Genomic DNA, 22,404 nt, shown 5'->3' on the forward strand with positions numbered 1-22,404 from the left:
GTCGAGTGGTGAGTGCCGGCTCCCCCCCTCCCCCCTGGGTGCCTCCACCACTGCCTCCACAGCGACCTCCGGGGCCCCCCCTGAGACCCCCAGCGGTCATCCCACATCCACGCCATGGGCCGGGGACCGAGGCTGCACTGACCCCCCTGGCGCAGCGGACAGCACTGCTACTCGAGCTGCCTGACCTTGGCATGGCGCCCGGAGAGGCCTAGGCGCCGAGCCTGGCCCGGGCTTCCCTACAGCAGCGACGGTGGTGACCCGCCCTCCGGGACACGGCGGAGTCACACCGCAACAGGAGCAGCGCCTCACCACCACGGTCCCACGGGAACCCTCCAAGCAACACACTTTACCTCGACCCCGCCACGGACTGTTCACGGCTTTGGGGGAAGGGGTGTGCAGCTGGCCCTATACCACGTCCATAGCCTGCTGCCTTGGACCCGCGCAGGCCCTACCACCGAACCGGGGGACCCCGAGCGAACCCCGGGGGCTCTGACTGCCACAAGAGCCTGCTTGCTCGACCCCCACAGGAGTGACCCTCGACCCAACTACCCGTGGCCCCCGGACCCCGAGACGCCGCGGCGCCCTCTCCCACAGCCCAATGGGGAAACCAAGGGGCACGCAGGTGACCGCCGTCCCTGAAACGGCCATCGAGAACATGCCGCACACAAGCATGGACTCAGGCGAACACGCCGACCGCTGATCCCACGCTATCGGCGAAACTGGATCAGGTGCTGGCGGCTATCGAAATGTCCCGGCTCTCTATGGAGGAACGTCTAGGCACCCTGACGACGGACATCAACCTAATACGCGACGATCACCGCAAACTGGTGGATAGAGTGAAGGAGGGAGAGCGAAACGTGGCGGCGCTTCAGCCCACGGTGAAGACGCAAGAAGCAGACATGAAGGAAGTCTTGCGCCGAGTGGCGGCCCTCGAGGAGCGCACCATTGATTTGGAAGGGCGCTCAAGACGTTGCAACATCCGCGTCCTGGGTCTGCCGGAGGGTATTGAGAACTCGGACCCGCTGACCTATATGGAATCATGGACCAGGTCGTTTACCCCCGAATCGGAGCGGTCAGCTTTCTTCTCCATCGAAAGGGCACATAGGGTCCCAGCCCGGAAACCCAAGCCGGGCCTGCCCCCACGCCCTATGCTGGCCAAGTTCCTGCATTTCCGAGACCGAGATGCGGTGCTCCGCGCGGCCCGGATGGCGGGCCCCTTGCAAGTGGAAGACCAGCAGGTCATGGTGTTCCCAGACTACGCCCGCGAGGTACAACAGCAACGCTCGACCTATCTGGAAGTTAAGAGGCGTCTCCGTGAAAATGGTCTTCAGTACTCCCTACTGTTCCCGGCCCGCCTCAAGGTGCTTCATAACGGGAAATCCATATTTTTCACCACGGCGGAGGAAGCACAGGACTGGGCGGAATTCCACTGTCCGCTGATCCCTAAGCCCGGTCCCCAGCGGAGACAAAACAATGACTCACGACGTTCTAGAAGGCGAGGCATGAACCGCACCCGAACAGACAACTCCAAGAGTCAAGCATCCTCACCCTCGGGCTCACCCGATCTCACGCAAATTATGCAGGAGCGGCGGGATGCCCTACGGGCAGTGACTGAACTACACACTTCTCCTCCAGCTTCGGACCTGGAACACCAACCACACCTGTTCACCCCCGAGAAGGACCGGGACAGTGATGGCACAATGTCAGGATTTGGTCCGATTTCATCTCCCCTCCTTGCGGTGCACACCACGGACACCACCCATGCAGGTCAACCAGGCACCTCTTCAGGGTGAACAATTGGACGATTGCTGTATCCTCTTTTCCTATTGGCTGTTGATCACGCTATGCGTAGACTGCGCGCCGAAGAGGCATAGTTAGTTGGCTGTACATACACACGCGCGAATGCCATTTCTCCTACAACAGCCCGATCTGCGAACAGCCCAGCAGTAACGCACGCTACCACCCCCACAGAATTTTGTTATATTTCTCCCCTAGTGGGACACTAGTTTGGATATGCCACCTCCGGTGATATATCCCCGGCATTGGGACTGTTCCCCACTTTTGGTTCTACACGTTGTAGCCCCCGTTAGACCCTCCCCCACACATATGGCAGCATGGCGCGCAGGAGCACATACGAGACACAGGCCCACACGGTCCTTGGGAGGTACAAGGGTTCCCCACTCGCAAGCACGAAACCACAGCAATGGCGACTCCACGGTCAGATGTTAACGTCCTCACGCTGAACGTACGGGGCCTCCACACACCCAGCAAACGCTATTCCGTCTACTCTTACATTAAACGCATGTCAGCTTGCATAGCACTGTTACAAGAGACACACACCAACGCTACCGAACTGGCCCGATTACAGGCCAAATGGCGGGGGACCTTTTGCGCCACGACCTACTCAGCATTCGCTCGTGGCGCCTTAGTGTGGGTTAGGCCAGGCACCCCTTTTCGGACACTTAGACGGGTGGTTGACAGGGAGGGCAGATACGCATTGTTGGAGGGAATCTTAGACGGGCAAGGGGTCCTCCTGGGCAGCATTTACGCCCCTAACACCGAACAAGATAAATTCTGGGATCACCTCACAGTAGTCCTGGCCCAATTCACTGCCATCCCATGGATTTTGGGAGGTGATTACAATTGCACGCTGAACCCCGCTCTAGACAGATCACACCCCCCTCCCACAGGCTCCCCAACCCCCCGACAGGCGGAACTCTTCAGGGCCTGGACCACACACTGGGCACTCACCGACGCATGGCGACACTTACACCCGCTGGCCCGTGTCTATTCGTTCCACTCGATTCCACACAACCTTCGGGTCCGTTTGGACAGGTTCTTATGCTCTGCACTTATCCTCCCAAGGGTCACGTCCTCGGACTATCTGGGTCGGATCCTCTCGGACCACGATGCTCACATCTTACGCCTGACCTGGCGCCCCCCACGCCCGCCGGTCCCCACCTGGCGCCTCCCTAAGGACTGCTTGTCAGACCAAGTCTTCAGAGACACACACAAAACCAGTATCCAGGATTACTTCCTACACAACGCGGGTACGGCATCATCGGCGTTAATGGAATGGGATGCATTCAAAGTGGTGGCGCGGGGGAATGCATACAACAAATCGCGGGGGTTCGTCGCACACTAGAACAGACACTCCTCACGTCGGAACGGCGTCTGGCTACGCTTACAAAACAAACCGATGACTCGGAAGAGAGCGTTGCGCTCACGGCCGAGGCGAAGTCGATATACCAGGCTGCTTGCGCCGATCTCCGGAAGTATAATTTTCGCGCCTATGCCTCCAGAGTACACAAAGAACGGGACAAAACGGGGGCACTACTTGCCTGGATGGCACGACAGGACGCCGAGACCAAGCCGATTACGGATATTATCAATCCGGAAGGCATATTGGTGCGATCCCAGGCCGAGATTCTCCTAGCGTTCCAACGCCATTACGCACAGGTATACGAGGCCCCAACCCGCTACGCTCCATCGTGCGTGGATTGCTTCCTCGATTCGCTGACGCTGCCCACGATATCGGACGCTGACAAGCGCACGCTTGATGCCAAAATAACACCCTCGGATGTCACTCAGGCATTACGTGCCCTTTCCCGGAATAAAGCCCCGGGACTTGACGGCTTCCCACTGGAGTACTACTCGACGTTCTCTGCCCTGTTGGCTCCCCGAATGGCTCGGATGTTCGCAGCGGCTCTCCATCTGGGAGTGCTTCCTCAGTCACTACGGGAATCCGTTATCGTGACCTTCCCCAAACCTCACAGGGACCCGCTCCAACTGGGGTCATATCGTCCTATCACGCTCCTCTCGGCGGACTGCAAGGTCCTCGGGAAGATCCTGGCCGACAGGTACACCCAGGTCATACGCCCACTGGTCCACCCTGACCAATGTGGGTTCGTACCGGGCAGGAACACCTCACAGAACATCCGCCGTGTCTTCCATGTACAGGATCAGGTTCGGGACAGATTCCCGCGCGCCGCTTGCCTGATCATGGACTTGGAAAAGGCGTTTGACACTCTCACCTGGCCGTACCTATTCGCGATCCTGAGTCGTCTCAACGTCGGCCCGACACTCATGGCATACACTCGCCTCCTATACACCGACCTAACCTCGCGAGTGCGGATTGGGAAACACATATCCTCTGCATTCGAGGTTCGCCGAGGCACGCGACAGGGATGCCCCCTATCACCCCTTTTATTCGCCCTGGCCGTCGAACCGCTGGCGGTTAGACTGCGTCAGGAGGGAACCCACTGGGGCATCCCGCTCGCGGACGATACGCATTGCGTCTCCCTGTACGCAGATGACCTCCTGATATATGTCCGAGATATAGAGGCGGATCTAACCCCCATAGGGGTGGCGCTGACAGAGTTTGCGGACGCCTCAGGACTCCAGGTGAACTGGGACAAGTCCACGGTCTACCCATTCCACCCGCACTTACCACCCCGAGACGTCGAGCTGGGAACCCGCAAGCTCTCGTGGTCCGCGGAGGCCCCTCGGTACCTCGGTGTCCGCCTGTACCACTCACCGGCGGACATCTTTGACGGCAATCACCGAAAGGTGCTTGCTAACCTACGCCCGACTGTAGCCTTCTGGAACAAGCTCCCGTTGGCCCCGATGGGACGGATAGCCCTGGCAAAAATGGTGATGCTCCCCCGACTTCTCTATCACTTCACAAACCTGCCGGTGGTACCGCCCAGATCTTTCTTTCGGGACCTCAACTCTCTGCTAGGCACCCTTATCTGGGGCACGGATCGACACAGAGTGGCCTTGAAAACCCTCCAACTCCCCACAACACAAGGCGGACTTGGAGCTCCTTCCTTCGAGTCCTACTTCCTGGCGGCACAGCTCCAATGGTTATCATATTGGACAGCGGACCGCTACACCCTGGAGACCACTACCCCGACCGGCAGAGTTCCGACCCCGGAGCTCATCCGTCTCCTTCTCCCGGGCACCAAACCCAGACGGACATACCCCCGACAAGTCACGATAGCGCGCCAATGTATGATGCGGATCCACCGGATGGCCCCTAGTAGGACCCCATACTCCCCACTGCTGCCGCTGGTGGGCTGCCCCAGACAAGACTCCTATTTCTCGGCGCCAATGTTAGCTGAGTGGACCCGTTGCACTATCATGGATATGGAGTCGCTCTTCGAGGAAGGACAACTGAAACCAATCACTCAGCTAGCTGCAGAATACGACCTCCCCCCAGGTCAATTCCTCAGGCACCGACAGCTGCTTGAGGGATTCCGTCCCCACCATAATCTTAGGGCAGGGGAACCAGATGCGCACCCAGTAGTGCACACCATCCTACACATGGGAGTGGGTCGCCACCTGATCACCTGGTTGTATAAATCAATCCAGGAACTCTCACACGCCCCCCTGGCGGCCCTGCGGGCCACATGGGAGGAGGACATCGGTCGCGCACTACACGACTCAGAGTGGACCAAGGCGCTCGAGGCCCCGAAACGCGTCTCCAGAAATGCCAGATTTAAAAACATCCAATACTACATACTACACAGGGCATACCTCACGCCGGCGCGCCTACAACGGTTTTACCCATCCACACAATTCCTATGCCCCAGATGTCGTTCCCCCGATGCAGATTTCCGTCACATGTTCTGGGACTGCCCCGGCCTACACTCCCTATGGAAAACTGTGCACGACACACTGGCGGATCTCACAGGCCTCACAACACTAGCTTCCTGGGAATCCAGCGCACTGGGCATCCTACACATCCCTAAACAGGAACCTGTACACAGGCGGTTCGTGTCCTTGGCGCTGCTGCTGGCAAACAGATGCATAGCTATGCATTGGCGATCCCCGGAAGGTCCCCCTATAGCAGCCTGGACAGGAGCAGTTTGTAAGTGGGCGGCAGCGGAGGAAGACGCCCTTAGGGAGGAAGAGGCCAAGGGCGCGCGTAAACATCCCATTTCCATGGAATGGGCCATGCTCCTACACAGCTTCCGGCAGTCCCTGCGCACAGAAGACCCACCTACGCCCCCCCCCCCCTCACCCCCACTCCCTCTCCCGAATGAACATATAGCTCCTGTCCAAAGCCCTGTCCCCACACTGTAATCCCATTAGGCTCTAACATGGAATGCCCCCGCTCTCTGACTACACTGCCCTGATATAGACGTTCTTTGAGGGAACCCTTCGTCTCCCGACATCCGACACCTGCTCCTCTTCTACCGTGCACCTGCTAACGCCCATATGCTCCCCTCCCCAGTTGTGTTTCCCCAGTTACCAGCAATACAATCATAAGAACTGTACAGACTCTGACACTACGCCATCAAGGCGGGCATTCATGTATCCTCTAGTATCCACCCTTCTCCCCTATGGAGCACGATAATAGGATCCCAGCCTGAGACTGTATCAAGCCGATCTGTACTGTTTCACAGAAGAAATGTCATAAATTCATAAGTTTGCTCACAGAAAAGTTGCGCGCATGGCTGACCGTGGCTGAATGTTGAAGCCGCGCCAGCAGTTGATTCTCTATGTACCCAAGTATTATGATGCAACAATAAAAACACATTTAAAAAAAAAAAAAAAAAAAAAAAACAGAGTGATCCCAAACCTTTACCTTCTCCCGGGCAACATATACAAAGCGCACTACGCTTGCAAGCCAATTTAATTTACTTCGATTGTGATATTGGATGGTCTTGGGCCCTTCCGGGTCGGAAGTATCACCGGAAGAGCGACCACTTGGTCCACACACAACCATTGGAGCCCTGAAGATTCGCAAGATGCGATGAAACACGTGTCGGCTGGTTGTTCACAAGCTGTGACTGATTAGAACAAGGAGACCAAGATTTCTTGACAAACACTTGTTTATTTATTTACATCAACTTGCATATGAATGTTGTTTCTCTGCACTGTGTTAAACAAATTGTAATTGGGCATACAGTGTCCACCTTATACCTTTCAAGTGTGTGCATAGGGTATGCTTCCTTTTGTAACGTTGGACTAGTACAGCTTGCTGACTTCTCCTTTGAGTGGTTATATGGTTGTCCACTCACCCAGTTGCACCACATCCCACTTGGTCCTATAGTGCTTCCATACTGGCAGTGCGCCATTTTCTTTTGAATATACCAAATTGCGATTCGGCAACTTGTTTCCAAACCACAATTTGGTTAACGGTTCAATATTTGGAAGGGGCATTTTTAGGGCGTCCCTTCCAAATACAGAATGGAAGTGGTGTATGTATGAATGTTTTGTGACCGAATTATGGTTGCAAAACATTCATATTTTCCGACATCTCAAAGGAAGTGGTACTCGTTTGCAAATGGGAAGGCATCCCACAAGGACCCCTTTGTGAATGTGGAAACAAATATTTTTCAAGGCCAGGCAGTGGTCCCATTAAACTTAAACGATTCATTTTATTTTTTAAACGCATCCCGTTTTTATTTAAGCTTTCCTAAGTGGAGAAGTTGTTGTCATGACAAATCCTAATTTAAAAGTCAAAATACAAATTTGTTTTACTCCAATTGTTAGCCAATTACTAAAGGTCTTACATGAATATTTTATAGGTGAAGAGGCAAAGAGGTACACTGTGGCACTCCACATGAGAGAGGCAAATTGTTAGACAAATAAGAAGAAAGTTTGGTACTGATCACTTAGAAAAGAACACAGCCAGTTAAGAGATGAACCCTCTAATTCAGTGGCCTTGATACGGTTTAACAAAATTGCATGTTCCACCGTGTCAAATGCTGCTGATTGGTCTAAAAGGATAAGCGTATTGATATACTGGCTTGGCCCTATTCCACAACCGACCTCAAATCATCCATTACTGCTAGTTGAACGACTCTGTGTTGTTACAATGGCGAGACCTGGATTAGAGGTTGTTGAGGAAGCTGCTCTCCATTAGATGATTACATAATATTTGAATAACATCAGCCTCTTCCACTTCAGCATAGAATGTTTGTTACGAGATTGGGCAATAATTCTTCACTGGCAGGCTGTCTCCCTTTTTTATTTTCAGTAGTGGGAGTACAATCATTTCTTTAAAAGATTGTTCCACAATGTGCTGTTCTAATGAGGAGTTCAATAAGGCCAACAGAGGGCTAGCAATCTTATTTAGCATCTAATTTAATATAAAAAGAGGACCGGGGTCTTGCGGTGACACAGAGTTTATTTGGAACACTGCAGTTTTAAGATTGTACATTAACACCATGCTAAATGAGAAGAACGCTATGGTATTTGGTAAGGCGTTGGTACATAGTGATGGAAAGTGCCCATGCTAAGACCCCCTCTAATTTGTGTTCTTGACTACATTTATTTTTACTAGTATTCCAAGACATAAATGTATATATGCGCTCTGATATCCTTCGGGATCTTGTTTGCGCTATATGAAACTATATAAATAAATATTTGACATTACATAGTATACACTATATTTCAAAAGGAGAGCTACACATCGGTTAGCTTTGGGCAGTATCCACATGTCTATAGTAATAATATATGTTTGGTGTATTGATTGTGAAATATGAAAAAGAAATTTTGATATATACATTATTTAAATTCTCTTGGTTTTCAGGAATTAATGCCCAGGCTCGTAAGTTGCAGAGGAATCGAGCAAAGGGAGCGATGACCTTGCTATCTGGCTGTGATAGGACTTTGACCCCACCCACGCTTCGCCGCAGCTCGAGTGAGACCAGCTTGAATCCTGCTGGCGGGCAAGCGGACGAGCTAAAGCGGCACTACTCCACCCTGCCAGACGCCATGCGGAACAAGAATTGCAAGGAGGTGGAAACTAATGGTCCGTCAGAGGAGAAGGGTGGTGTGGTGCGGTACTCTCTCTACCAATCGCCTCACCTACTGCTCCTGCAAGGATATAGTCAGCAACACGTAAGCACTGAAACCGGCTCTATCTTTTTTAGACTATGAAAAGATACTAGGTCTTCTTGATAGTGCAGGAGGGAGGAACTAGCCAATCACCTAAGTAAGACCTCCTATATGACAAGCCATCATTCTTCTGGAAGGTTATATGCAAATCAAAGGGTTAACATAGTGGAGATCCACACCTTAGCAAATGTTACGATTTTGCTACCCAATTTGTGATCAGAATATCATCAAAAAAAGTAAACATTGTATCAATAATATGGTCTTTCACCGCATTAACACATTGTCCTGTAGTTTAAACGTTACGAGCAGGTTTTCATATTGTTTTATTAACGTAAAAAATGCCATTAGTATATTTCTAAGCCCAGGACTGGCCACCATTTTATTGTATACAGCTATTCTGGAAGTTAGAGGGAAAGCAATACAATTGAATGTGATTGAATGTTGGCAGAGATCTAACACTGTGTATTATAAGGAATAAAATACACCAATCCTATACCAGATCAGACTCTTTATCGAGGCACTTATCTTGTCAGCTCCTGCCCACATGGGTTCATGGAGTCCCTCAGTGAGTTGCCATATCCTACAGAAGCGAGACCAGGTTTCATTTTCAAATGCATACAAGTTCAAACACTTAATTGTTTGACTTCCCACATAACTTTTGGAAATATTGCCAGCTGTGCCCAAAGTGTGGATTGTAGTTTAGATGTTCAACTTCTCCCCCAGTTCGCTTGCAGACTTTTCTCTTTAATTTACTAGTATTTGGTTAAATAAAAAGAGGACCATAAAATGTTCCTTGTAAATTGCTGACAGTAGGAGAAAGAAAGCAGCTGTAACATGTATCAGGTAGGGGTCTCTGTAGTATGAATTCCTACCGCAACATTCATGGCAGAGACTGTGCAGCTTCTGGACCCATAATGCTCCCTGGGTGAAACCACTCACAGCATTCACAATCACTGAAACTAAATAAAATGTGACATCCTAATCATACAAATCAGGAATATGATCAAATAAGCACTCAATCTAAATCAAACTAAGGTGCAGCCCAATTTAATTTTGAAAAGAAACTACAATACCCAGTAATTTAACATGTAGTCTTTTAGGCATTACATACACACAACACATGTTTAGCTTAACGTAAAGCTATATATATATTTTTTTAAAGTAGACAGTCTGGAAAAGGGAGGGAGTTCAAGTAGATCCCAAAATGTCTTCCTCAAAAACAGTGTGGACAACTGAAGAAGCACCTAACAGAAAACTCTGTGATGGTCCAGTGTGGTTAGGGTTTGAAGATTAAAGAATCATGCTCAACTTGAGGCACATTGACCAGTGATTGATCGAAGAGATTCATCACCATGGAACAACATGTTCCCGGAGTACCCTTGACCGAGGTTGGCTGCCTTTAGTGGAGTGGTGTCACAAGGTCAGGGGTGTAATTCAAAACTCTGCATCCCCTGCGGTGCAAGGGGACACCACTATTCTGAGTAGTTCCTGTTCTGTTGAACGCTGGTGAATATTGGTGAGTTAAAGGAGGTTCTGTGCACCCGCCACATTCTGCAGGTGCAAAAACAACAGTTGATGGACAGAATGCAGAACAATGTCATACATTCACCCCAGTATAAAGACCTGGGCCTAAATCCATCGTTTTTTTGCACTCCACACCACCAGTTCAGACATGGCCATATGCAAATCAGCCTTGATCCTGTGCCTCATGGGAACAGTCCAGCCCGCACTGCCAAGCCATGTCTTTCCTGGACCAGAATCAAGCATCCTAGGACCGGTTTCTGGCTATCAGCCGTCTTCAGCCAGGATAGCTTGACTCCAGTGGTGTGGAGAGCATGGGACTCATATTTCCCCCCGCATTCTGCAGGTAGGCCCTATTATCTACATCACTGTCTAAAGCTGGGAACTACGGAGATCTGATTGGTTCATGTGTGTTCAAGGCATCAAGAAAGCCGGTGACAGAATTCACATTTTTAAACAAACAACATACGGAGTGGAAAATTATTCTATAGCTCCTTCTCAAAATCCTTGAAGAAGGCACTTCAGTTCTTTAGTCCTTTTAGGCAAATCTTCCAGGGAACGAGGTGAAAAACTGAAAGTAGAGTTGTATCCATGTTGCTGTTACATCTCTGGATCTTTACTTTGCTTACCGAGCTGCATGCGAACAACCTTCTGCACCTCGACCCACAGCAGAGTGAAGCTACTGCCTGAGGCTTAAGGATTTACTTTGGCGGATGAAGCTTCCTTTATTCCTCCTTGATAGTGAGGAGTAGTTGGCCTCTGCTTTCTACTACAGTGTGTAGATTTGATCTACTTAGGCCCAATTACAATGTCGTTAGGAAACTGTCCTGAACGAATCGGTTCCGGAATAGTTTCCAAACAAATTGGGTCCTGTGAGTCCGGATGACTGGTTACGATGCTTCCCAACATCGTTCGGTCGGACTCGCATTGACTTCAATGAGAGCTTGTGTTCAGAACGAAAACACAGGCTCCCATTGAAAAAAGGGGTGGTCGTGGAAAACCTTGCACTTTGTGGTGGGCACCCCATGGTTGAGAAGAGGGGTCCCTTTGGGTATCACCATGGGCTACTTTGATAAGTCTTAGCATGAAGGGGGGATCCTGTATTGGCCCCCTAAGACACATTCTGGCAGCTGCTTCATCTTGGGCAAACCGAATCGGTCATCGTAATCTCTCGTTTCGGAAACCATGTCCATAGAGTTGTACGAATTGGCTCTGAAAAGACTAGGGCTATCCGGATGCCTTTCAGAACCTATTCGGTCTTCTCAAGCCGTTTCCGGGCATTATAGTCATTGGGAAATCTGTACGATGCGTTAGGAAACAAGGGTTCCGAATCGGATTCTGCAATACCGAATCCCATCCGGCGCCTTTCCTAACGACATCGTAATCTGCCCCTTAGTTGGAAAAAGGAGAGCTATTGTCCTACCTATTGTTGGCTATAAAGAAACTTTGTAGACTATGAATGTCATTTTAAAAATGTCGGCGTTTAACAATTCTGTAGCCTCCCTGCCTTAGTGAAGTATCTTCTGCCCAATTTAGATATCCTCCGCTGGCCTGACAGGGATCTCTTAAACCTTCAATGCAGACCCCAGTGCAGGGGTTGCACAGAAGGAAACGACTTTGAGAAGCAAGCACTATATTAATTTCGCCAGATTTACAGAGTTACTCGTTTGTCAACAACAAACTCCGAAGATGGGAATTGGTATAGAAATAAAGACAGTCAATGACCCTTTCGTGCAGAGAGATTGCTCCATGCGAACGGGGGCTGCCGGACCTTCTGCAATATAATGGGTAAAGAAAGAAATGAAGGGTTACAAAATGCATGCATGGCAAGCAATTCAAGTTTGTCAAACCAGATTTTTTAGATAATTAGCATAATAACTCACTTAGGCCCCCATTACGAGTGGCTGGAGTAATCCAAACGTTGTTTCCACTCCACTGATATTAGCTTGTCCTGAGGTCTCAGTAAATTCAGGGATGGGGATATAAAGTAAATTACAGGTTTTTGAGTAGTCTAAGCTCTTCATTTGAATCCTCCCACTAACCATGATTCGGTTCATGCTCCTGTTTGCTCTCGAACCTGGACGAAAATTGAAGGGAATTTCTGCACACCAAATGTTCTTGCCTGCAATGTTTTTTACTAGGTCAATGTACCACACATTATGGGGTCAAACTGCACAAAGTCTAAGCTTGTTCAACTCGGAATGTGGGAGTGGTGACAATTAATGACTTATCAACCATTTGAGGTGTGAAACACTGAATATTGTTCTAACTGCACACCCACTAATTACGATGCCGACTGTATCTGTAATCAGTTAACGCACAATTTGCTTCCAGGTTTGCTCAACAGTCATCACAAATGCATAAAGCCTATTGCTCTTGATACCATGACTCAGTAGCTAAACAGTATTATACATTGTGATAATTGATGCACAATGCGAGTAATACTGGAGTTATGGTTTGCATAATGAAACGAGCCATAGCTATTGTCCCAACTTTCGTGGTGTCCACGTCCTCCGCTGTCCCTGACATTTATCTTAGAACCTGGTTCTTTGCAATGATTTCGGTGTGGGGCGATAGTATTTCAGATGCATCTGCTGACGGTCAGCACTCCATCCCAGTATGTGAGGATGAGCTTCCTGTTTAGCATTATCTGTAAGACTAAGGAGTACTGCTTTGGGAGGTGCACATTGTTTTTAAGTTTATTAGGTCCTTTTGATATTTTTTCTCAAAACGAAAGAAAGACAAGGCCAAACTTAATATAGCAGTGAGAGTAAGGAGCAATAGGCGTGGGAATTATTGGGATTATCTTCAAGGGGAAGATGAATGGAAATCCATGGTTCAGTTACATGATTGGTACATGCCAGTTAAGTATTTATTTTAATTGGATTTAGAGAAAAACATGTAAAGGAACATATGTAAAAAATATGGAGTGACTGATGATGGCTTTTTAATTCATGGTCAGGCCTATTGAACATTCCAAGAGGTTTTGAGAGCCGGATTTTGCTTTCAGTCCATTCCACTGAGTTGATAGAGACATAAGGCGCAGTCAGTCCATTACAGGAATTGGCTGTTGGGAAAATGGTGTGTTTGTGAGCAGCAGGAGATGAAGGGAAAACGGCTGTTGTGCTTCTTCATAGCAGTTAGCGCTCTTGAAAAGGGAGCACCGTCACTTAATGTCTGCAACAAAAAGTGCGGCAGGCTCGTCAACTTCTCTAAACAGGCAGGGAGCTGCCAGAAATGTAATTTTAACATGAGAAACTCATTAAATTTTATGATTGAACATCAATATACATTCAGTTGTAGCACCCAATGGGGCAGGAGCAGGGCAGAGCGTGGAATTTAAAAGCAACAATTAAAACTTCTCGTTGAATCTGGGTTTGCAGACAGGTGTGAAATTGTGTCTTACAGGTCTGTATCGGGTGTAAGCACAGAATATCGATTAGGCATTATCGAGGACCAAAATATAGACAGCTGAGTATGTGTAGATTTTGTATACCTAACTCCAAATCTATGTACCTTGCCGATATGTTTAACTTTGAGTTACGTAGATTTGTAATTACGAATGCCAAATCTATACGTACCTATATGCATTACCTTCTCGATATTTGTTCCTTGGTATTTTGACTACGATATCAAGGTATTTCGATATTACCTGCTCAATATTCCAGGCTAGCGCTGTATCTTAGGTCTCCCAGTGGATTGAATCCAGAAAAGATTAGCCACAGGATCATCTACAATGGAAAACTGTTGTAGGGCTGAAAAGTTTTCCAGACATATTTATTTTATTTTACGCCACCTGTGTGGACAAACCGTGGTTACGTGTGCGTTATAAGAGCCTTCTGTGGACAAGTCTGGTTTCATTCATTTTAAAACTGGAAAAAGGCTGATCTCAGCAACCAGCCGAATTGTTAAATCAACACCTGGTTTCAGGATTTCCACAATGACTAATGTATAAAGGTAATTTGCATACCAGAAATGTAAGTGGAGGTTATTTGCATATTTATTGGTTATTCTGAAAAGCAGATTGGATTGTACTCAAGAGGGTGACATGCATATGTTATTGGGAACTGTCTGCTGTTGGCTGACAAAATTACTTTTATGTGGACAGGTTTTTGGAGATTAGTGTAAGTGCAAGATTTACTTGAAATGCCTGAAGCTAGAAAGTGGCCTTATTGATAATGCATGCATCTGCATGTGCCTCGATTTAGACTTCAAGCCACAAGGTCACGGGTAAAAGATAGGCAGTCTTTCACAAAATGTAGACATTTCTACTACATATTACAGTTCATTATTTTTCACATTTTTTATTCACATCTTCTTTTAGGCTGAATGACACATTTCAATGATATTTATACAATGAAATTCCGTTCTGAGTTGTAATTCTTTTATCCAGCCTTTACCAAGGTTTCATATAAACAGTTCTATTAAAAAGCAAATAAATTCAGTGGTGATTCTCCACTAATAATTCTATTTAACAGTTTAACTAACGCTAAACAAACCATAATACTTTAATCTGTCAGCATTTAAAACTTTGCTCTTCACTTTTATTATATAGTGATCATCACTTTACAGTATCATTTAACTATCCGGTATATGTAAAATATATACATGTTATTAATATCAACAGTCAATAATTGTGCACCCATCTTTAAACCTCCTAAAATCAGGCACGGCTCGTGCCGGGCGTTATACTGGGGCGGTGACGTCAGGCAGGGGAGGGTCAGGGTGGGGGGTTGTAAAATGCGGGATATGGACCATTAGAGGTAAGTACCGGAAACAAACGAATTTCGTTGCCCACGCTGCATCGCCAAATGTGATGAAGCGTGGGCAACGAAATCCGTTTTCCCCCGGTACTTACCTCTAATTGTACATATCTCGCATTTTACAACCCCCCACCCTGACCCTCCCCTGCCTGACGTCACCGCCCCAGTATAACGCCCGGCACGGGCCGTGCCTGCTTAAAATATTTAAAACATCTTTTAGTTGCTGGTAACAATATAAGAACATTTATTTTAATTGGGATAATCAGTACTTAAAAGCAGACATTCATTTAAAGAGTGTTGCTAAGATTCCAAAGAACATTATGCAATCCAATGTTATATTCATCAAAGAGCCAAGGGTAATATTATTTTATATTTTATTTATTTCATTCTTGGGAAGCATTCCATAAATTCCTCTCAAGTAGTGTAGTGAACATTCCCAATTTCAACTTTAGATAAAGCTCCATAGTATATGTACATGGTATTTTAGCAAGTACGGCTAGATTGTCTAGATGCCAATGAATTTGTTTACGTATGTATACTCTACCACAGGACTTGAGCAACCTTCTAGATACAGAAGGCAGCAAATCAGAGAAGTTCCTTATTTCTGCATTTTTGACAATTCACCGAACTGAGTAACACGAAAAGTCTGCCATGTATTCTTACAGTATTACATTTAACCCGATTTTGAGGATTGACGTACTTCTTAGTTCATTATATTTTACCATGTTTACTTTTAACTTATCAGTCATGCAGAAAAAGCACAACTGCTTAAATTACTCTGACTGTTGTCTGCTCTATATATCACTTCACTCTTTCAATTCTCTTTTTTTATTTTATTAAAGGACAGTTTGGTTTACCTCCTGAACCGTGATCAGTACACCGTGGGCCAGAGAACCCCATCCAGCAAACCCAGCATAAGCCTTTCAGCCCCTGACATCCTGCCTCTTCATTGCACCATTAAGAAGATCAGGACTCCAAAAAGATCTGGTCAACACATGGAAGAGAAACTGGTTCTGGATCCCATCCCAGGGGCCCACATTTCAGTCAACTTCTCAGACGTTGTGAGAACTACCCTTTTGCAACATGGGGACCTCCTGTGTTTGGGCCTTTACTACCTGCTACTGTACAAAGATCCCATGAAAGCGCAACCACTTCCTGCTCCCACGTTGGCCAGGTTAAAAACTTTGAGCAGGACTGCCCACCCAGAGATGGACTCCATTTGTAAGATGTGCGGCAATTTGCTGAAGGGAAAGGAGCCGGTGGCTAAAAAGCACAGTCTGCCTTCCAACTTTGGTAGCTTGTCTAGAAGGTCTCCCAGTAGAAAAGTTCAGCTGGTCTATGATCGGGCCTTCGAGGACGTGCTGGTGGAGCGAATCCTGACGCTCATTGAACCAGGAGGGGACGATTACAAGCTGGCTCCAGCATTCCTCCTTTGCCTTTGCATTCAGCACTCCGCTGCTAACTTCGAACCTGGCGAGTTTGGTCACCTTCTACTGAAGTCCGCAAGAAGAATACAAAGGACCGTATGGGTCAGTGAATATGTGGAGAGCGCGGGTGGCGTGGGTCTTGGATGAGCGGGGCTTATTAAACTTCTTCTAGGGACTTCACAAGGTGTAAGAATGGGGGTGTCCAAAGGTTAAGCCAGAGCTGTGATAGAAGCATAAGCTGAATAGACATAATGTAATAGCCTAACCTAAGATGCATTTGCTTGCAAAGTACTGCAGTAGTCTAATTTGAGTCAGAGATGTTTTATTGGTCATCATTTTTCTTCTGTTCTAAAATCTCCTGCTTTTATGACCTTCAAATTTCCCCTTACTTATGAATGAATGAGGAATTAAACGCAAACTATTGCTCGGAGGCGTCTTGGCACCGCACAGCCGGCCAAGGGGTTAAAGTATTATGTTCCTAGTTTTGAATGAAAAGCCAGGTTTTCAAGGCCTTCCTGAAAGCTTTCAGGAAGGTTTTAAGTTCCAAAGGCAAAGAGTTCCAGAGCAAAGCTGTGGATCTGAAGAAACTTTTTTCACCCCATGTAGTTTTTCTGAAGGGAGCAACAGCAAGATTCTTGGACATGCTTGAGCAGAGGTTCCTGCTGGGAGTGTAGCACCCTAGATGTTTTTTAAAGAGGGCAAGTCAGTACCCGTAGAGGGTCCTGTAAGCTGTGCATAGAGCTTTAAAGTTGATACGCTGTCTAACTGAAAGCCAATGCAGTATGCTAATGGCTCATTTTGCTGATTCAAATCTGGGCACTTATTTATTTACATATTGTTTTGTGCTGTAGCACTTTAGAAGCTGCACCTGGTGACATAGTACAGCACAGAGCAAATAAGGTGGGCCCATACAATAATTATTTGGAGGGAGATAAAATATTCAGATTATAAAATCACACCATACAAATCCCTTTTTAAAAGTGACCTAATAACTTTATTACCCAATACATCCAACATGCCTCTCAGTCCTCCAAATACACTTCCAGGTCATAAAAGTGTTCACTTCTCCTACTTCCTGCCATGCCACTCTCAATGGAATTATCTTTCGACCTTTCTTCCTTCTTTCAAGAGAAAATCGAAAACATATTTGCATCTCTATCTAAGGACATTAATTTATGACACAAATATTAGGCACTTTTAACCATCCTCCATAGGTCTCGCTGCTTTTACACCAGTAATCCATACTGAGGTACTTGCTACTGCGTAAAATTATCAACATGGTTCTGCTTTTTACTCCTGTCTCACCTAGTTCCTAAAAATAAACATTATATTTTACGAGCCTTGTGCTGACTAATACCATAAGCATTTCCTATGCATTATGGATGATCCTGGAGAACTGCAAAAAAGCTTGTCACCCTTGTTAAAAAGCTTGTGTGGCTTTTCTTCATTTATTAATTGTAACCCTATATCACTCTTGGCCTCACAAGCTAAAGTTCTTAAAGTAGAGGCAAATAGACAGCTATCAGCCTTTATAGAGGATCAGAAAATTGTTGACCCAGTGCCATCCGTATTCCTCACCCTCTGGTCTAACTGCCAGAGAACTGCTCGGTCAAAGTGATTGTCATTTTGCGCTACAGAGTACAGCAAGATTGTTACCCATTTTCCCTGCTTGATGCAAAGGAAAATATCAAAATGGCCCCCATGCACAAAGATGAAACTTCCTGCTTTTGGGGTAATTTGCTTTTTGATCAGAGAAAACACCCTCTTTTTGGTAGCTAGTTTTCTCTGAACAATAAGTTTCAGAATGACCAACTTAAACATGGCCAGTGCTAAAGAAACCTTCAGTGCTATGAAGGTAGCCGCCATGATGGCAGCTGCTATCACTGCGTAGATATCCCCTCCAGTCAGACGTAAATCTCTAAATACGACGGATCAAAACAGAGCAGATCCTGAATACCAACTCCAAAATTTCAATGCTGCTAAATATCTAGGTAAAAATATCATGAGTACAAAAATATTGAGGATGGGAATGTCAAGGGAAATTATATTGTTTAATTCCTATATTAATATTGAAGCTTAAAATATTGATTGTTTAACTATCATGTTATTTAATATCCTTTTTATATAATATTTAGATTTATTTTTTTAGTTAGATTGTTAGTAATAATACACAATATATTACAAATAATGTACCTTTTAATTTTTTTTACGTTAGTGGGCATTTATTGGAGTATTGGATGGGCAGTGTTTTATAAAATTCATAATTTATTTTTGATGTTTTATTACTTTAATTTATATGCATTAATATTATTACGTGCCTTATTAATTTCTTATTTTGGGATTGTTTAAAGGATTGTGGATTTTATTGACGAAGAGGGTGGATAGAGCTTTACGATAAAAATGTTACGGAACAATCATGTTTTTGTTTACTTAAATATATTTCTTTAAAATAATGATTGATCATTTTGTGTAATAATAAAAAGTTAAATTAAAAAATATGTAATACATAATGTGGAAAGATTTTAACTTTCTTTTATTGATACTGTAATATAATCAGATGTTTAATTTCATAAATAAATAAAATGCATTTTATAATATTATTAACATTAAATACGATTTCACATATGCGTTATATTTTAATTTTGTTTTACATTTTTTGAAAGTGTGCCGGATTAGATGTTAAATTTATATATGAAAGATTTAAAGATATTTCCTCCAAATATTATGATCTGGCCATACTAGTTATAGAATTAATAGTGACTCCACAAATATTCACACTTACCCCAATTTTTGTTGGGCTGCAGTTACAATAGTAATGTGTCTCACTCACTCCTATGAACGTAAGCAAATATTTGCAGGACTGGGGTTAAAATAGTAGCATTCCCTTTCACAAACTACATGCACATATCCGAAAATTTGTTTAAATGGCGTTAAATTAGTATTTGTTCCCTGTCGCCCCTCCTCCCCCATTAGATGCACTTACCTAAATATTTATAGGTCTGGAGTTAGAATAGTATTTAGTTTCCCCTCGATTGTATACCCCAAGGTTTGTAGGATAATAAGTATGCTCACCCCGATAATATTTACTTACACTAATGTTTGTTAGAAATAAGTTAGAATGATAAATATGCCTCATCCCAGTTATATGCACTTACCACAATGTTAGCAATCATGCCCTCCCCCACTCACATGCTATTACCTCAGTGTTTATAGGATTGGAGTTAGAATAGTAAATATGCTCCCCTCAGTTATATCCACCAACCTCAAGATTTTTAGAGCTGCAGTTAGAATAGTGGCTATGCCAACTGGCTTATGTGTTCTTACTGCAGTGCTTGATGGAAGGGAGTTAGGATAGTATATGTACCCCTCTCCCAAATATATGCACTTACCCAATCTTTTATGGCAATTACCCCAGTATTTATTGGAATGGACTTAGAATATACAAATGTATTTTTAGTTATAGATTCTATATAGTTGTGTTTATTTTTGATTTTTAGTTGCATTCTATTTAGTCATTGTTTATATAATTTAATAACTAATTAATTAATTTAGTTAGTTTAGAGTGTGTTTCCAGAAAGTTAACTTCTTAAAAAAAGACGTCATTTAAAAAAGTCTTTTTTTATTTTTTTTTATAGATTTCTAAAACGAATTTATATTAAAAAATGAAACTTAAATGTATCTATGAAGATATTTACAGTTTATTTTTAGATATGTAAACATTTACAAGAATTATTTAGATTTTGTTCTGTTTGAGAAATTTGGGGCAATTTTCCACACAATTTATATCTGATTCACTCAAGAAGGAATGAACGTAAGAATTTTTGTGAGTTTTAATAGCTTTAAGATATTTGAGATGTTACCTAAAAATATGACAAAAGAAAATAAGCACACTCATCATTTTTATTATCCTGCCCAGTATTACCCATGAATATTGGGTGTTTACATTAGATAACCCTTGTTACGCCTCCGTTTTCAACAACCTAAAGTTTTCAATACATGTTTTGGTGCAGCAGAAGCACTCAGGACTAATGAATCTTACTCACTCATTCACATCTTACTCACCCATTTTTATTTTACGAACTCATGAGTGCGTAGGATACGTATGGGTTAATAAGATGTGCGTGCTTGAGTAAGATATGCCCTAATGAACTATATAATGGCATTAAATACGCTTTTACCCATAATATCAATACAATCTAATAAAATAAAAATCCAAGCAAAAAGTTATTTCAAATAAATTACAATTTTGATTATATCATACATACTATCTTAAATTACAAGTTTGTTGTGATTTAAATATGAAACAAAGCTGTGACAAGATATCTGTTATACATATTTTTCTTTTAATATTATCTTCATAAATGTATTACATCACAGACATATCAGGTATCAAGTTCAAAACCACTTTATTTCGATTAATTAAAATCATAAAAAGTACATTATATAGAGCAAATTGGGGGGTACATGGACATGATGCAAGAGACATAATTTAAAAGAAATTTTTTAAAATATTTACAGTTTTTAAAACATTTTTAAGTCAATGTAGATTCATTAATCAACACCTGCTAAACTTAAGTGGCTCATCATAATGCGTTTCCGAAGGCGAATAGCAGCGACAAAAAAGTTAGCGACTCCAAACATTATGAATGGGGATTCCAATAATTTTAAAAATAACAATACTGGTTTCGCTTGTACAAACCCCTTACATTTTATCAGGGGAATAATGAACGTTTTTCTGGGTAAGGAATAGTAGGAGCAGAAGAAAGTAAAATGCAAAGTATCCTGCAGGGAGTATCCATCGCACTTACATAGGGCCACGACCTCGGGCTTGGCCCAAACATTAGAGTCAGTTAGCAAAAAATGAATTTGGTTAAATCTAAATTTAGTCAGTAACCAGCGATGAAACGGGATTGACACAACGGTGAGGTATGGTTGAATAGTTAGAGATGATATTGATAAATAATGCTCCCTCACAGTGGGCTTCCTTAGTTCTTCCGCCTCTTGCTCCAATTGCCTATGCTTAATAAAGGTGGTTTTGGCCCACACCAAATCAGCTTTAACTATACCCTCCGGATTTGAAAATAGTTCTGGGCGACCCAGATCACTTAGTGTGTTTTTGATGTAGGACAGCCACTGGATTCTTTTCATGTTGTCCAGGGTCACGCAGTCCCTTATAATCGCGTGATTCAGGGACAGCTGGGGATTGAGCCAGGTTTTTAACCACATCAAAATAGGGGCCAACTTAATAATATCACCGATGTACCCCTGCCCGAGCTCCTGGTGGGTGGAGAATATAGCTGTTGACTGTGGTAACCCTAGGAGTGTGCGTAAAAATGTATTCTCCTCTCTTTGGACTGCCTCCGAATGATTATAACCCCCATATTGTGGCCCCATACCTAGCGATTGCGACTAACTTGGCTCTGTATAAGGATAGAATGGCTTCAGTTGGTTTACCGCCTAGGCGTTTGGCGAAGCCTATTATGGCAGCTGAGGATCTTTTCATTGCGTTAACCTTGGACGAGATTTGGGGTGCCCAGGTGCTCTTGTCGTCAAATACCACCCCTAAGTAAGTAAAGACCTTGACTCTAGTGATTGCTGTCTGGTTGCAATGGAAGGTGTTGAGTTTGTTTTTTCTACCCCCCACTGCCATAACGTTTGACTTTCCTGTATTTATTTTTAAGTCAAGTGAAGACATGAATTCGTCAAAAGCAGTTAGTAGTCTTTGTAAGCCATGGGGTGTTCGTGCCATTAAAACGGCATCATCCGCGTAGAGGAGGACTGGAATAGACGATCCTCCAAAACGGGGTGTATCTTGAGGCGTCCTGCCCAATGATTCTTCC

General features: G+C 44.8%; 1 protein-coding gene across 1 annotated transcript in view; it reads left to right on the plus strand.

The window, feature by feature from the left end:
• The window catches only part of RADIL (Rap associating with DIL domain), a 346,241-nt gene that overhangs the window by 145,864 nt on the left and 177,973 nt on the right, over positions 1 to 22,404 (plus strand). Inside the window, exons 2-3 of the mRNA XM_086940689.1 lie at positions 8,546 to 8,856; positions 15,980 to 16,666. Coding sequence (XP_086796815.1) covers positions 8,546 to 8,856; positions 15,980 to 16,666 — 998 coding nt within the window. The remainder of the gene's footprint in view (positions 1 to 8,545; positions 8,857 to 15,979; positions 16,667 to 22,404) is intronic.

This window comes from Lissotriton vulgaris, chromosome 10 (genome assembly GCF_964263255.1).
Source record: "Lissotriton vulgaris chromosome 10, aLisVul1.2, whole genome shotgun sequence".
Taxonomy (NCBI): Eukaryota; Metazoa; Chordata; class Amphibia; order Caudata; family Salamandridae; genus Lissotriton; species Lissotriton vulgaris.